The sequence below is a fragment of the Camelus ferus genome, chromosome X, assembly GCF_009834535.1.
Source record: "Camelus ferus isolate YT-003-E chromosome X, BCGSAC_Cfer_1.0, whole genome shotgun sequence".
Taxonomy (NCBI): Eukaryota; Metazoa; Chordata; class Mammalia; order Artiodactyla; family Camelidae; genus Camelus; species Camelus ferus.
In genome coordinates this window covers 75830791-75848620 of record NC_045732.1, presented here as the reverse complement: position 1 = coordinate 75848620, position 17830 = coordinate 75830791, and the positions used below count along the sequence as shown (strand labels likewise).

At 37.0% G+C, this 17830-nt stretch overlaps 1 protein-coding gene across 3 annotated transcripts in view; it reads right to left on the bottom strand.

Annotated features, from left to right (window-relative positions):
• DOCK11 (dedicator of cytokinesis 11) overlaps nt 1–17830 on the bottom strand; it is a 129863-nt gene that overhangs the window by 42893 nt on the left and 69140 nt on the right. For all 3 annotated transcript variants that reach the window (XM_032475843.1, XM_032475845.1, XM_032475846.1), the window contains 9 exons: nt 17577–17693; nt 15889–15964; nt 15201–15310; nt 13264–13375; nt 7941–8007; nt 6566–6613; nt 5071–5213; nt 3574–3689; nt 821–958 (listed from right to left, as the gene is read on the bottom strand). In XM_032475843.1, the coding sequence (XP_032331734.1) occupies nt 821–958; nt 3574–3689; nt 5071–5213; nt 6566–6613; nt 7941–8007; nt 13264–13375; nt 15201–15310; nt 15889–15964; nt 17577–17693 (927 nt within the window). The remainder of the gene's footprint in view (nt 1–820; nt 959–3573; nt 3690–5070; nt 5214–6565; nt 6614–7940; nt 8008–13263; nt 13376–15200; nt 15311–15888; nt 15965–17576; nt 17694–17830) is intronic.

The window sequence follows — 17830 nt, the reverse complement described above, 5'->3', positions numbered from 1 at the left end:
AATCAATCTTCAAATCCACCTAATTTCTGTATCAATTAAACACAATAAGTTGCCATACAAATAATGATGACAAAAAAGTTTTCCATGCTTAGCTATCCTATTACACAAATCAATTCACTGAATTTCTGTGTCTCATTGGAGTTATACATACCAGAGTGGAGGCCTAGACTGTGTCTTTCCTTAATTTTAACTCCATCTTGGTTTGTGGTACTTTTTATTATGGTCAAAGGCTACTAAAAACGGACCAGAAATAAATCTGTGCTATCCATTTCAGTCATATTTATTCCTAAAACCCTAGTCTGAAGTTTTAGTTTAGATGAGGTAAATGGCCTGAAAATTTAGAGCCCACAGATACAATCAGTATTGAAAGGAAGGATTCATTCATCTGAACATGTATTGAGTGCCTACCATCTGCAAGATACCATACAAAGCCCTGGGGTTATAAAACTTGGTCTCTGCTTTCAAAGTGCTTACACAGGAGAGCATTCACAGCTTGTATAGCTTCAGCATGATAATACTTCAAAAGAAGCAAAAGAGAAGAAAAACTGGCAAAGTTGGTTATTTTAAGATGACACTCTTCAAAGGAGCCTACTGAAAAAGAAAAGGAATGACAACACAAAATAAAAAGCACATGTTGTTTTTAGGGACTTCATGGTCAGGCCCTCGTTATGTGTCTTGCTGTTCTGTATTTATATTTACAAAGGCAGTATGATGGTTTCATTATCTGAGGCTTGTATAAGTTGTCACAGTGATCCTTGTTCCTCTTTCCTTCTTGTCTTGAAGCAAGGCCAATAGCAGCTACAAAGCTTTTTTTCCTTACCTTACTAATGAAAGCTCGCAGTGAGGCAAAGACATGTTTCAGTGACACTTCAGATTGCCCATTTTTAAGGAAAGCAAGATGGATATCAAATACTTTTTTCATTAACGGGTTGTGGCCATCATTATTCAACAGTTGGCTCTACAAAACATAAAAAATTTTTTTGCAGAAATAGTTTATGATGCTCACCCTAGAATGAGAGAACAGACTTTACCAATACTTGTTTATGAAACCGCTGCTTGAAAGTTGCAGAAAAATTAAAAGTTTAACATAATCTAAAAACATGTGTGCCATCTTTCAACTCGGAAATCTCAAAATACTATATAAACTAAATCTATACTTAATTCTATCATTTTAAATGAAAAAAGTTCTTTTTCCAGTATAACCCAGTAAATACAGAACGAGTATGGGAAGAGTATTTTCTATTATCCTAACCAAACGGCGTCTCAATCAAGAAATCAGTAAATTAAAAATGAATACAAGGTAACCAGCCTTTGTATTTCTCCGAAGGAAACTAAGTAACACAAGAATTAAGGAAAATATCAATTCTGCTTTAAAAGTCTGTTATCTAATTTGCTTTTACTTTTTATTTTTTTATTGCAGTATAGTTGATTTGCAACATTGCGCTCGTTTCTGATGTACAGCATAGTGATTCAGCTATACATATATATTATTTTTCATATCCTTTTTCATCATAGGTTATTGCAAGCTATTGGATATAGTTCCCTGTGCTCTCCAGTGGACCTTGTTGTTTATCGATTCTGTATCTAGTAGTTTGTATCTGCTAATCCCAGACTCCCAATTTATCCCCACTTTTCCTCTTGAGTAACCATAAATTTGTTTTCGATGTCTGTGAGTCTGTTTCTGTTTTGTATCTAATTTGCTTTTAAAAGTATGTTTAGTATAAGATATGTTTAGCCACTGGTGACAAATTAACCCCCTATAAGTAGAGATAATAACAGGTATCACAATTGAACAGACTATGTAAATTGTTTAAATGTTCCTTGCAAAGAGAGATATAAGAGAAACAACAAATTGTATAGAAATATCTATTGGTTTGTGAACCTTTTTAAAAAAAAATGACTGGTTAACATTTCCAGCCCTACTCTATTCCTCAAGAAACTAATTAGCAGGTTACAACTTGGCCAAAAATAACAACAAAAAACCAAAACAATATGCAAAGTTGTGACAGATCTAATGGTAACAATGACAGCTAGAAACCCTGAATGGTGTTAGATCTTTCCGGCTCTTTAACTTAGTCTTCTTCCAAGCATGTAGTAACTGGCCTAGATCTGAATCCAATTCTGCAACTAACCACCTATGTGACGTTAACTTCCCCGTGAGCCTCAGTTTCCTCATTTTAAAATGGGAAAAATAACAGTATCTGTACCACACAGCTAGTATGAGGATTCAAAGTGAGTTCATGTTTGTATTTTGAAGTTTATTGAGGTATAATTTACATAACACAAAATCTACCTATTTTGAGTATACGATTCAATTACTTTTAATAAATTTACAGCATTGTGCAACCATCACAACCCAATTTTAGAGCATTCCCATCACCTCAAAAAGATCCTTGGTGCCTATTTGCAGTCACTCTCCTTTTCCACCTCCAGTCCCACAATGTAAAAGTGAGTTAATATTTCTAAAGCACTTAAGATAGTGCCTGACATCTACCAAGAGATGTATCTGTTAAATAAATAAAAATCTGAATAGGAGGAAGGAATACAATGCAAATCTTGAGACCAAGTGTCCTTCTTACTTACTGGCACAATAAAAAATGTATCTGGGTTGCACTGTAACCAGAACGAACTTAATACTTCATAAAGGGATGCTGCAGCCAATTTCTTATGAGTATCTAATTCAGTTTTCCCTTATAAGCCTCTTTGAAAAGCACAGGCCAGGTTTCCATAGTAAATCTGGAGGGCTGAAGCAATTAACTGAATTACTTAGAGAAGGGGAAAGAAAAGAAAAAAATTATCTGTAGAACTCAGATGAAAAGCCAACAAGAGTTTTCACTTTTGAGTTCTCCCATTAGTGTTACCTTACATGATAGTTATTATAGTTTTTACTTTGCAAAGCAGTCTTACATCCATTATCTCTTTTTACTCCTTCAACAATCCCACAAGATAAGTGCTTTTAATTTCTTCTTATTTTGTTTTAAACCTAGCAATGATGATTTGTACTGGGAGGCAAACAGCTGAGAAAAACCACGAAGCACCTGACAAGGGAAGGCAGCCAGCCAGCCTGCCTGGACACCATCTAGCCTGACAAGACACCTCATCATAACGGGTGTTTGGACAAACTGATTCAATCATAATTTAGGCTAAAAATTCCTGGATATTTTCATTAAAGTGTGAAAGAAGGGGGAGGGTACAGCTCAGTGGTAGAGCACGTGCTTAGCATGCACAAGGTCCTGGGTTCAATCCCCAGTACCTCCATTAAAGAAAACACAAATGAAAATAAACCTAATTGCCCCCCCAAAAAAGTGTGAAAGAAAACTGTTCTTAAACATGAAAATAAAAGAGAAGGGAAATTAAGAGCAAAATAGTCCAATCCCCTCATTTTATGGATGTGGCATGCGAGTCTCGGTGATCTCCCAAGGTCACACAGGAGCCAGATTCGCTCCGCCATCCAAGTTTCCTGACTGCTCGTTGGGGGCTTTTATACTCCACTAGGCTTCCTCTGACTAGTTAATTTTTGTGTAATATTTTCTTGGCAGTGATACCAACTAAATTCTAACTCTTCATTTTTACCTTGAAGCACTGGGTGAAAAACGATATGGTGTCTAGTACTGTTAGGGAAACTTCAGTAGCAGTATTGCCTTCAAGAAGTGCCTGATGGAAAATGTCTGCTTCCGTTGTTGCCGAACCTGGGATGAAAAAAAGGAAATTAAAGCAGCCCAACACAGAGATTCATGTAACAGTCCTGGATGATTTTCTTCCCCAAAGACTCAGACAGAGACAAGCAAGAAGAAAGCCGGCTCTCAATACCTGCAGACCTAGTGAGTTTCACTGTGTTTATTCCTTAATCAAATATGGTCTGGGTTAATCAGGTCCTCTGACTTTTACTTCAGCTTTGTATCAACAGCTCTACAACACGTAATTAGATGCCCACTTCTTTGGGGACAAGATTTCAGTGATGAACTAGGGGTGATGTAACCAAGAAATAACACAGAAGGCATTTTAGGCTGTGCTAATTATGTGTGCAAAAATGAGAAACTCATAGAAACGCAGCTACATTACACACAGTGATGCCCTATGGCCAGATGTTTTCAGTGATGCCAATGATATGAGACTTGTTTCTAAAGCACAAGGAAAACAGAGGGAGGGTATATACCTCAGTGGTAGAGTGCGTGCCTACCATGCACAAGGTCCTGGGTCCAATCCCCAGTACCTCCGTTAAAAAAATTAAATAAATAAACCTAATTACTCCCCCCCCCAAAAAAGAAGAAAAACAAAGCATCTGGGCCAACTGAAGGACGTAAGTTCATTATATTTTGTACAAGTGATAAAAGCAAAGCTGAAAGCTGTTAAGACTTGCATTTTTTAAAAAAAGGTCTTGAGTCTATTAGCTCAGGATCTATCTGCTCAAGACGTTTGTTTTTAATATTAGTCTTTATTGCAAAGCCAGTTCTGCTGGCTGCCTTTTCTGCAACCTCCAGAGGACTGTATGGAAATGAAAGTTTTCTCACTCTTCGACTTTGTATTAATATTTGCTTTTCAGAGGCTTGCTTCCATCTATATAGCCCTCTAGTTCCTCCTTGTCCTATTCAACTTGTCAATACTTCAGCCTGTGTGAAACACACCTCTGTCAAAATAGTATTTACAGTTCTTTGATTTCTGCGGTCAGCTCAGCATGGGTAATCCCTTAATAGCACTGAATGAACAATAGTAATTCTAAACAAATATTATGTATCTTATTATATTAAGATGCCATTATTTGCATTAAAGCAGGAATAAAGGGTATCCAATGTAAAATAAGAACAATAACTCAATAGGAAAATTTAATTTCCTCCATACTGAACTAAGAAAAAAACCCCACCATTACCTAAAACTGCTGAAAAGTCCATGCATATTTCATTCCATATTCACATAAGCTGAAATGACTGTACATAAACAGACAGAGGTATGCAAATATATGTATGTGAAATCATTTCCAATCGAATTTATGATTTAAACCAATACTTCTTTAAGGTTAAATAGCATTACATGTATGTTTCAAGTGGGTTCCCTACACACATTTTCACTTACTGTGATTAAGTGTAAATGAACTTTCCAGGCTACTAAGATGCTGAAGCCGGGCCTGCATTATTCCTGATCTGTTTCGAAGAGCTGGCATGGTTTGTGATTTTCGGTCTATTCCAAAGTGTTTTGACAGCCAGGCATCATGCACCCTAAAATAGATGTTAAAATTAAAAATGGAGTACTCCAATAATATATCTCGATGTTAGATTTTTAAAACTAATAAATGACTAGGTTTCCACAGAAACACTGTACAATGTTCAATATTCTACCAACTATTACTTTAACTTAAATGAGGCATCACTGGAAACTTATAAGCTATTTGAAATAGCTTATACTACAAGAATATAAGTAAGAAATGTAGGGAGAGTTTCTTACCTCCCTCCTCCTCAAAAGTATCAGAGGAAAGTGGACAACACTCCAATAAGATTCAGTCTTTTCTCAGGAGGTAAGGAAGGGCAAGAGTCAGAGAAAACAGTGAGAGGGATACTCCAAGAGTTGAAATGAGGCGAGGAGAATTTCTGGAGTTAGATGTTCAAAAATGAGTGCCTATCTAATCTGTTTCTGGACTTGAGTTAAACTTGGATCAGAAATTTTTACTCTACGAACATATCAATTGCTAGAATTTGCACATTTTTCTTTGTTTTCCTTTCATTTTAAGGTTCCATTAAAAATGACAACCAGGTAGTACAGGAACTAAGGAAGAAAAAGAGTGTTTGTTTATGCTCTAGTAAACAGAGAGGGAGGGCCTGCAGAATCTGCGAGGTTAAGACTCATGGTGATAGTTACCATGTCAGTTCCAAACCAGTTCCCAGTGCTGGGAAAAGACAGTGGAAATCGTCACCTGAATTATTAGGATGTCCCAGAGACTCAGCAGTAACCCCATCCAAACTGCCTCTTTAGTTTTTGGAAGTGTCATGGGATTTAACTTAAAAAAAGAATTCTATTTGAGTTCCTTTAATGAGTAACTCTACCCCTGAAATATATCTTACTGAAGTAAGCAAACAATCTTTTTCTTAGGGTCCCTCAAATGTTTTCTTAAGTATTTATTTCACTAAGACTTACACAACAAAAAGAAGAAATAGATAATATATAATGCATGTCCCAATCACTGTTGGGGATTTCTATTTACCTTAGGAACTGAGGTGAGTATTGATAGCTTGTAGATAAAAGTACAGACCTTACAGTTGGCCTCACTTTAAGGTTTCCTGCCTTCCCCTGGATCTAGCCCTTTCTCACATCTTTCAGAAGAGACAAGCATCTGTACTAGGATTAGAACAGAAACTCTGCATATCAGTCTAGCCATTACCCTTTAGAAAACTTTTAAAAATGTATCTGTTCACATTAGTTTAATTTCAACTCTGAGTTGAGACACATTAAATAAATCACCAATATCTTAATGTTAACTCAAAATGAATAGTCTAGATTTTACATGGCATGATTAAGACTGCCCCCTGTTGGAAGAGAAGGGAAAAAGTGGAAATTGCAGTGCTATGGCAATTACCTTGCTATGTTTCTTTTCCCCATATATCTAAAGTGAAATAAACACACTCTAGAAAGAAAAACAATAGTATGTTAGTAAGATATCACCATAATTTGCATTTTAACAAGTAACATTTGAAAACTCATGTGTTACAAAGAATGGCCTATTTAAAATCATATTAAAATAATGCATGTTTTGGTATACAAAAATAAATATACAAATACCTACTTGCCATATTATATATCTCTACATTTATTTGCTACAATTGCATCAGCTCTCAAAAGCCCCATGTCTTCAATATACAATTCTAACGACATATTTTTTAAAAACCTGTCAATGCAAATCATCCTTTGTGTATGATAGCAAAGGTCTCTAGTGGAGTCATTAACACCTAAAAAGGTTCTTAAGCCCTAAAAATTGGTGCAATTGCTATATTCTTATAATGGCATTAAAATACTTTCTAGTATTGGAAATCTCAAACAAAAGTAGAGAGAATACCAGACTAGACCCCACATACCCAGCACCCACCAGCTTCAACAATGACCAGTTCATGGCCATTCTTCCTTAACTTCTACCCTGAACAAGCCCACTGCTCTCTATCTCCTGTCTTTTTTGAAGTAAATCCCCAACATCACATATTTTCATTAGTAAATATTTCAATATAATTAGAGTAATTTTTAAAAAAAATCTTAACTGCTGTTTTGTTTGCTGACATTTTCTGCAAAATTTTGAAAGACTTTAGTAAATTTTTATGCATTGATTATCCTCTGTGTTTTGGCAGACATGCACATACAATATCATATACGTGTATTATTTATTTAAAAATTTCTTACACTTCATTTTTTCTTTTAGCTTTCAATAATGATGTAAAAATAGCTCAGCATACAATATAGGACAACTTCCCACCTTCACCTAGGAAAAAGACTAGATTTTTACCCCAAGTGCCTTGGAATGGAGAATATATATATATACATACATATATATGCATTTCTGAAGTGGGTAGAATTACTCAGCTGTACATAAGAGTACAAATTCTAAATTCCAGTCATTTAAGCTGCTCCATTAAGCCAGCATCTGCTCTAAATGAATGATTTAGGACAGCTGATGCCAATTCTAGTCTTCCGGATCACAGAAAGACTCCTGATGGTCTGTAAAGATGGTCTATTATTAGCTAGAGCTTTCTATAATATCACAAGTATTTCATCTCCATGTTTTTCTTCTACCTCTGTGTGAAGACCCTGTATGTCAGCCTCTCAATTATCAAAATAGTTTAACATTTCCTACATTATTAGCAAATAAGCTGTTGAAAACAGTAAAAAGGTAACATTTTATTATGTATAAAAATTAAGCTGCCTCAAATAAAGGGAGCTTATGAAAATAAGTTAATATAACTTACTCTAGAAGTATGAGAATGTTTATGAGCTCCTGAGGAGATACTTTATTCCAGTAAGTTAACAGTGTATCTGAAAATGGAATAAATAGTGTTAGATTTTGAAATAATTTCAGCAAATAGCATAGTGAACTCCAAAGTACCAGTAACTTAGCTTCAACAGCCATCAACTCACAGCCAATTGTCTCATCTATATCCTCCCGTCCCATCTCATCTCACCTCACTGTCCAATACACACACTATATTCTTCTGAATTAATTCCAAATAGATCATTTAACCTGTAATTATTTCAACCTCAACAATTATTTTTATTTATTTTGTAAACGTTCTTTTGTGTGGCTTATCCCAATCTTCGTATCATCCCTGAAGACAGAAGAAGGGAAGCGGACTTGGGGTTTTTAATGAACTTCCTAAAATTTTAAGCAAGATGGTGCGTTTATGTGCATTTTTCCAAAAGGAGGGTCAAACACCTTTGCCTGCTACTCAAAGGATTCTGTGAACCAAAAAGTTTTAGAACTTTAAACTTCAGAGGACAAGATATAACTTTTTTTTCTTTGCCTTTGGATTATAAACTCTGAAGTCCTGGTAACAAGAAAACACACACACACATCCATGGAACAACTATTTCAGATCTAAATGTCCCTTAAATCTGTCACATATACTTCTCTTTTGAATTGTTCCTTTTTTTTCTTTTTTACTTCAAACCCACTCATTGAGATTTTTTTTTAAAGGAGAAGATTGCCCCTACTTAACTTTCCATTCTTTTTTTTTTATCCTATTCAGATATAGCTAACGGTGTCAGCAGATCCTCTTCTAAATTAAAAAAGCTAGTAGGGATGGCAAGCGCAAGCGTAAGCAAAAGCAATGACGTAACTGCCAGCCCAGCCAGAGCCTCTAAAGATAGGGATGGACCACTAAGCAATGTGGGCTAAACGGAGGGGTGACAGGGGTAAGGAGTGTGCGGGTTTTAACTTCATTTCCAATTTACTCAAGACCACGAGTATTGATAGTTTCAAGAATTACAAAATATTAACCATCAGTAATAAAGATGCTAAAATAGGGTCAAATTAGATTTGTTTCCAAAATAAAATGAGCAGTGACTTCCGGTCTCCCCCCATCCACGCGCGCCTTTAAGTGCCTTTCAGCTCAGAGGACTGGGGCTCCCCCATAAGTCACTGCGGTTTCCGGCTCCTCGTCACAGAGAGGCTTGAAGGCGCCATCTTCATTCTCCCACAAGCCGGCTCGTCCCACCAAAAAGAGGCTTCTGCCTCCTTTCTGCCCTCAAACCGGGGCCTTCTGTCCATCCTCGAGGCATCCTCAAGCCACCCTCGCGCCCTCCCTGGGCCCTGAAGCCACTTCGCAGGTCTGTAAAAGCAGTTAAGTCTCAGCCGAGGCCCAGCCCTAGTCAGGAGCCCTTCCGCCATTTTGTCGGCAGCGGCCTATCTCCGGCGTTTCCCGGTCCCAGTCAAGAAAACAAGATGCAGGCAGGGAATGTGGGTGGAGGTGACAAGGGAAATGGTAGGAGGTCTTCGGCAAGAGATAAAATGCAGGTTAGTGTCTGTGATTTGTCTTCTGACAATTTTAAAAAAACCTGGCTGACGCTAAAAGAGCTCCACGACAAAGAGCTACTCCGTCTACAGGGGAAACTAACTAGTTTGAGGAAAGAGCGATTGGCAGATGGAAGGCGGACGGGCTCCACAGCCAAAATTAAAGAGTTGACGGAGCAACAGAAAGTACTGAATACCACTATCACTGACCTGCGAGATCAGTTAAAGGCCAAAACATGTGACCGCTGTTCAATGAATGAAACGTACAGGAATACGCTACAGCAAGAATTTTATGATATTCAACAACAAAATATGAAGTTCATTGCCGAGCTCACTGCAGAAAGGAATAAATTAAGAGAAGAAAATAAACAGCTTTCTGCAAGACTAAAAGTAAACCAGAAACAGTATCTTCGCCCTTCTTTTTCCGACAGTGATGATGATTTCATTCCCTGCACTCAAAAGAGCATACCAGTTTTTTCCGTCAGGGAGCCTGCGCCAGGCACTCAGGTGCATCTGCCTGTCAAACTGATAAAGCGTTCAAATACTGAACAGATGAAATCTGGAGGAAAAAAGGAACAGCAACAAAGTTCAAAGTTTCCAAATCTATTTTATAGTCAAGATCTCTTTGAGATGCCAGACACCCCTTTGGAGAAGATTTCCTCTAACAACAGTAAGCCTACCACAGGAAGCAGTGCCAACCAGAAGTCATCTGCAGACTTTCCTTTAACACCTACACTTAGCCCTCAAAAGGGGTATGGACTTCAAGGTGACTCAAATCTTTCTGATGACAGGCTTGGCCGGCCCCAAAGAAAACCGATCTCCACACAGAAGACCTCCTCACAAAAGTGCGGAACTCAGATTGACTTCTCTTGGAGCCTCTCCAGTATTTCTACAGGAGAAAATCCACCTTCTCAAGCAATATCTGCAACTTCAGAGGAAAATATGCCTGATTATAGGAGAATTTCATTTCCTCCTTTTACCCAGAGAAAGGAAAATCTCCCTTTAAATATATTTCCTTTTGACTATACTGTAAGATCTGGTGGGAAAAGAAGATCGATTGGTATTGGTCGTCACAGCATTGGGTTTTCCGTGAGAGACAGCTGTAGCCAGACACCTTCCAATGAACAGTCGACTTTGAAGATGACTACTAATGAATCTACAGGAGCAGGGCATGGTGCTGATAAGGCACAAGGTGAGACCCAGACTTTCGTTTTGGGGTCTGCAATAAAGAGAAAGGCCAGGATTCCGTCAGAAAGAAGAGGGAAGTAGCTTTCCCTCATCCTCTCTCTTAAGGAGACTGCTTTTCTTTTACAAGAGGACAGTCTTCCTGTGAACTCAGACTGTGTAACCTATCACCCCTGACTCTGATTCCACTTCTCAGAATAGAATAAACAAGGCAATAAGACCTAAAATAAGTTTGGCAAATGACTATGACTTTGAGATTGCGAATTATTGCCAGTTAATAAAATTCAGCTACAGATAGAGAAGGAAACTCATTCTTCAGAATCTCTCTACTTTCCTATAAAAGTGTAGAAATAGAGGTCTACCATCTTTGTGTTGAAATTAATTTGCTACTGTTTATGGACCAACAAAAAGGCCAAAACCAGAAAGCCAGAAGACCTTAAGGCTCTAGACTGTAAGAGTTAAACATTTAAATGTACATAGAGTAATGAAAATGAAATATTTACTGGGCTTGACAAGGTAACTAGAATAAGTGCATTGAGAAGGATCCAAAAGCAGATGTTTTTCAAAATAAAATGAGTATGACTTTACAGATAGCATACAGCAGGATGATATTTACAAAAGATAGAGATGACACAGACTGTATACTAGTTATTAAAAATGTGCTTTTAAAAATCAAAGCACAATAACAGAATAAAGAAAAACCTAACTTTAAATATTTAGCAAGCAAGGTCAACATTTACAAGAGGAGGAGCTATGAAGTTCTCAAGAAATAAAGCAGTTATGGTTCTACCCATGACATAAAAAAAAAGCAACCAGTGGCTTGTCACTGGTTATCATAGCATATGGTATGTGGGAATGTGTGTGTGCATGTGCACTGGGGTGGAGGAGGGGAGAACTAGTCAGCAATGCATCTCCCTCTCCTCCTTCCCTTCTCTCTCCTGACCACCGCCCCTCAACCCTCCTTCTTATTTTCCCTGGGCTGTGGTGGTATTCAACTACTTTTTTCTTTTCAGTTTTTTTTTTTTCATGTGCTTCTTGGGCCTTTAAAAAAAAACTACTGAGTGAATTCATATGCTGTAAAACTTGCCCATTTAAATAGTGCACAATACAGTAGTTTATGGTATATTCAAAGAGTTGTAAAACCATCACCACAGTTTTAGAATATTTTCATCACCCTAAAAAAAACCTATACATATTAGCAGTCACTTTCTACATTCCCGCACTCTTCACCTTGTGGGGAGACAAAAACAGGGAGCTGCGGCTGTAGTTGTTAACTGATCCATCATCTTCTGGAATGAAATACCACCAGGGTTGAAAATGATCTCCCTTTACTGATTTCTTTCTCAAAACATGGAGGCTCATCACATAGCCTCAATATAATCTTTGACTTTTACTCTAAATCATACATTCTTAGAACTTGAAGATTCTAGTTATTTAAAACTGTTTTATTAATGTACTTTAGAATTGACCATGCATATCTAGCTTTTAATTTGTTTCAGTGTCTCTAGCTAACTGTCAACTTCTTTTATGATTTTGTATATATATATTTTATTGAAGTATAATTAGTTTACAGTGTGTCAGTTTCTGGTATATAGCACAATACTTAGTCATATAGGAACATACATATATTCTTTTCACCATAATTTAGAAAAGATTGAATATGGTTTCCTGTACTATAGGGTATAAACTTATTGTTTTATTAGTATTTGCAAATCTTGAACTCCCAATTTACCCCTTCCCACCCCTTTTCTTTTAAGGTTTTATATCTTGCATTATTACCAAAAATTTTTTTAAATATTTACCAAAACAAAATAAAAAATAGAAAAATAGAAAATAAGTAAAATATAACTATTAGGATGATCAGAACCCAGGTGCTTTTATGTTCTTCATTCCTACATACATTTTTTTCAGCAAACATTGAGAAAAGGAAGAAAGGGGAGGGAATTGTATAAATAAATGTAGTATTGAGAATCAGATAACCTTGTGATTTTACTTCCAGAGGACATGGAGTTTATGAAAATGCTTTGGTTATATTCTATCATATAAGGTAAAGAGGAAATGGTAATACTAGTAAATAATACAATCAATACACAAAGGAAGAAAGAACAGAGCCGGAGAAAGAACCCGACACCATACAAAACCATACGGTGGTACTGTAAAGATCACAGTAGCAGTCCTTGCCCTCAAAGAACCCTTCCTGTCTTTTTGTTTGCTTTTGGTTTTCCAAATCCTGGGTCAAATAAAAGCTAAAGAATTAAATATGACTTCTGATTATTGTTATTTCCTTCTGTTTACATTGGTCATTTAATGTGTTATATGCTCTGCAGGAAAAAACGTTTAGCACTTCTAAAACTACTGCCTCATTTGAGAAACCAATTTTTAACGTTTAAAAAAATTATTTCAAAAATCAAACCTGTATGACTGAAAGGTACCTATCTGAAGTTAAAAGACAGGAACATTCTAAAGCCAGAGTTTTCAAAGTTCTCTTTCTAATGTGTATGTGTTCTACATGCAGATGATGGTCAAATATTTATTGCATGAACCTGTGAACCTGTGAGGGCGAAGTAGAGTCCATGGTTAATATGCTGGTAACTCACCTTCAGAAATCATTTTTACTATATACAAATAGCACATCAAGAGGCTTCTGATTTCATATTGATCCAATCGGTTATACTGGGATACACTACTCCTTGTAGAACTCTGTCGGGTCTGTAATACAAAGACAGGACTTTGTGAAACAATGTTGATACTATAGTTTCCCATAACCTTTAACTCAATAACTATTTTAATCATTAGTCTTGTTTGGGAATATTCTAAGCATAAATCCAAATTTTGTATTACACTTGGAAGGTCAATGGGCTGAATCTTCATTGCTACTGTGCCTAGTAAGACCACTGGAAATTACCTTGCAGTCTTCGTCAAGATATAGCCGTGAATATACAGTGTATGTTTCATTCCCATAGGTCCTGTGTTTTAGTAGGAAAAATTTTAAATAATCTTATGTGGCTATTCCAGGAAGAACAGCTTTTACGTTAAGGAGGAACTTAACAAAGGTATGTGGAAGCATGAGAAACATTTTAAACTATTTAACTTGAATCTCTCCTTAGAGTTTATTAAAATCCAACCTCCAAATAATAGGTCAGAAAATCTATCTTAAAAGGGGGCTTAATGACATTACAAGATAACTTCACTAAGGAGGACCCAGTAATACCCAGTAATACTTTAAAATTAGAGCCTCTACAAAGTAGTGATGTTCCTATTATTCAGTGAAATAATAGGAACATTTTGTTAAGATATCAGTTAAGCATGACAAGGTCTGATTTATTTGGGGATTTATATGAATACAGTAATACTAATCTAAAGATTTTACCCTTGTCCAAAACCAATACTTTCAGTTGGACTAACCTGGGTTAGGGATAAACATGCACTAATGTAGGATTTACTAAGAAAGAACTTTCACTTGGAGCAAAACATCTGGGTTCTGAATGCTTGCGAGCGATGTGACTACTAGTAAGTCATTTAGCCTCTTTGCCCGTTATTCACCTTAACTATGGCAGTGTCTGTTGTCTTAATTCTAAATGGTGTGAAATAAGAACCTTTGTGAATAAATTACTAATTACCCAAAGGCATGAGGGAGTATAGTCCAGTGGTTTCAAGGGGTGGTTCTCAACCAGCCACATCACCTGGAAACTTAGAAATACAAATGAGCAGGCCCTATCCCAGACCGAGTGAATCAGAAATTCTGGGGGTGAGGCTGAGCCATTTTTATTAAGTCCCCCAGATGCACACTAACACCTTGATATAGGAGAAAAAGTGCTGGAATTAGTAAACTTGGGTTCAGGTCTGGCCCTGCCATAGCTGTGCGGTTGTCCTAAGTCATAATCCCAGTTTTCATTTGTAAATTGAGAGTTGGAATTTATTATTTTTATGGACCCTTCTAACTCTAATTTTATATGATTCTATGATTTCACATAGCAATGTGACAAGGCTTTACTAGTCTAAAATGATGTTTCTCTGTCTCAAGGCAGACATATCCCAAACTTTAATGGTTGGCTTGAAACAATTTGATGGAAAAGTTAAAGAATATATTCTGATAAAGTGATTCTGAGACACTGAGGTCGTTAATTTGGGGACCTAAATTTTTCCCCCCATGTCAATGCCATTACTCTATTACAAAAGAATAAAAAGGCTGAATTAATCCTGCCAGGGAGTGACTTAAATGACAAGGCACATTAGATATTTTAAACTTGAACCTCCCCTCTCTAGACCAGGTTACAATGTGCTAGGGTTAAAGGAGGTATTCAAGGTTAGAACTCTTAAAGATGAATGCTTTATTCTCTATAAACAGTTTAAGACATCCAAGTAGCAGCTGCCAGGATAGGAAGGAACTGCTACAACATCCAAGAATTATGGGATGCTTTTTATAGATCTAGGATGGACTACAGGAGAGTAGAGCGCCTCTTATTTACATAAAAAGAAAGACTATTGTAGCTTAACACATCACTAGGGTTATCCTATATACTTAGGTTCTTACATTTTCACCAGTGCTGCCCTGATCTGGAAATCCTGTTGTTCCTTCTGGGATGAGGGAACCTCTTGAATCTTCCCTCTTAATTCCATGTCCATTTTGAAAAGACCCATAAGCTAGAAAAAAGCCAAGTCCTTGTTAGCAACAGGAGGAACTGTCAAAAATAGTTTAAAAAATAAGTACTGGGTTAATTTACGTAAAAACATATTTTAGGAAATAGATCTTGGTCATCTAAAATATGAAGTTTACATAGTGTATCAAAACACCAGAAGCAGCAGCCAAATAAAGGGTAAACGTTTTTTTTTCACCTCTTGAAACACTTTAATATGTATGGAACTACAAGAAATTCCTTGGAAGTCACAAAATAAAGCCAATTAAGAGAGAGAATTTTATAGATAAGGAAACTTTGGCCCAGAAAAGGGAAGTGTCTTGTACAAGATTGGAGACAGAAAAGAGGAATGGAAACCAGTGTTTGTCTCATCTATTTTCTTAGTATACTAAGCTACATTTTATACAAGCTGAGACAAATCTAAGCAAAGAAATGTGGCTGCAGGTGTGAGTCAGATTTTAATTAAACTTTAGTAGAGTTCATGGTATGTATAGTTTTTTAATGAGACATTTCAAAAATACAGAGAAGTATAGGGTACATTTCTAAACAGCTATACCATGTATAATCTTTAAAGAAGTTAATTACCAGTGTCTTTGTCAGTGCTCAGGCTCCCTCTGCTTGTAGGCGAAGTGAAGCCACACGCAAACTCATCCCTCGATGCCTGTAACACAATGTGATACCTCTGTCATTTAAACGAATTTGTACACTAGGATAAGAAATCAAATTAACAGGAGATGGTACCCTAATTTTAAACAAAGCTCACTGTGTAAGCCTAAATCAGGTATCAGTATTGGCATTTAAGTGTCATCCCTTTAAAAAATGGGTCCTAGTATACTGTTACAACCATGACTTCTGGCCAAATGACACAACTCTAGGTGGCTAGTAAAAGCTGCAACTGGTGCAGCCTAAACGTGGTTCTGTTCTCTTCCTTGAATCAGGGGCAATGCTAGAAGGAGGGGTGTGACTAGAGGCCCTACATGAACTTGAGCTGCAAAAGAAAGAACAGATAAGTAAAATGTTTCCAAATATCAAATGTTTCCAAATATCGCCGTCAAATGTGGCATGAACATAAACATGAGTTACTGTGTTTGTGAAGAAAGACCAGCCTGACACCCAGTTAGGTATGCAGCATCCACATTTAGCTGACCTACAAAATCGGGAGCTACAGCAATCAAGCTGTCAGTGAGGCTTCAAAGCAGCTTCATCGGGAACCCAAGGCAGGCCTGACAGGTCGACTGGGACATCTGATAGGGGGAATTTCCAAAGGAAGTTATAAAGGACACAGTTTCACCTGCCACCCAACAATGTGATGCAGCTACTGTATGTATGAAGGTGATCTTGAGCCATACAGAACGCGGAGTTGGGGTGGGGCAGGATTTATTAGTCCTACTGGGCAGACTATAAAGTATACAATTCTGAGCACCACATTTTAATAAGGCAATTGGTAAAATGGAACATAACAAGAGAGTGTACCAAGAATGTAAAGGGTTTGGAACAACAAATGATGAAGTGGAGCTATCCGGCCTGGAGAAAAAATTCGAAGGCACATGTGTAAGGGGTATCACATGGAAGTGTTCATGGATGTGTTCTATGTAGCTCTAGAAGGCAAAACTAGGAGAAGTGGATAGAAAACCTTTTGGGTCTAATGTGAGAAGGAAAGTTTTAATTATTACTATGACAAAAGGTTGTTTTGTCAAATGAGAGACTAATTACCTCCAAAGTTCCTTTCAACTCTTAAGTGTCTAAGAGGAGAAATAAAGCACAGACGAACTGTGATGAGCTAAAAGCAGTTCACCCAGAAGTGCTGAAAGGAGGCTGTCAAGAGAAGGGAGGAGCAAAGGCATAGTTTAATCCCTGGTGCCTAACATTGTAGAACGTGAAGACTCTTGTTCAGTTTTCAGGTTGAACAAGTATATGAAAGCATATGACAGCAGCAAATCTTAAAATCAAAACACTGAGCACAAGGGATTCTCGGTGTTCTCTTGGACCTCGTTGTTCAAAGTGTGGTCCTTGGACCAGAAAGAGCCAAAAGCTTGTTAGAAACACATAATCTCAAGCTCCACCTCAGGGCTACTGAATTCAAATCTCTGTTTAACAATTCCCTAGGTGATTCATCTTGCCATTAAGGTTTGAGAAGCACTGCTCCAGGAAAAAATGTCAATGTAAAAATGGAGTAAAAGGTGAACTATTGAGACCATATGGAATATGTCCCCAATCCCAAATCAAGTCAATAAAATGAGATAAAATGCCAATAGAAACACATTACTACTTACAGAATTAGGCATGGCTGCACAAGAATACAAAGTATCTCGACCTGCTAATCGCTGTATATTTTCCAAAAGCAGTCCAACAAATGGGAGGTACAACTGTGCTATTTTGGCTTGTTGGTTCTGAAAAATAATTATCAAAAGCTTAATAGGTAGATAATATGTATATATTACAAATAAAATTGGCTCCATCTATCAGTTTAAAGACTAAAAGCAAGCTAATATCCAAAACAATTCAGTAAAGCATGAGTCTATTTATA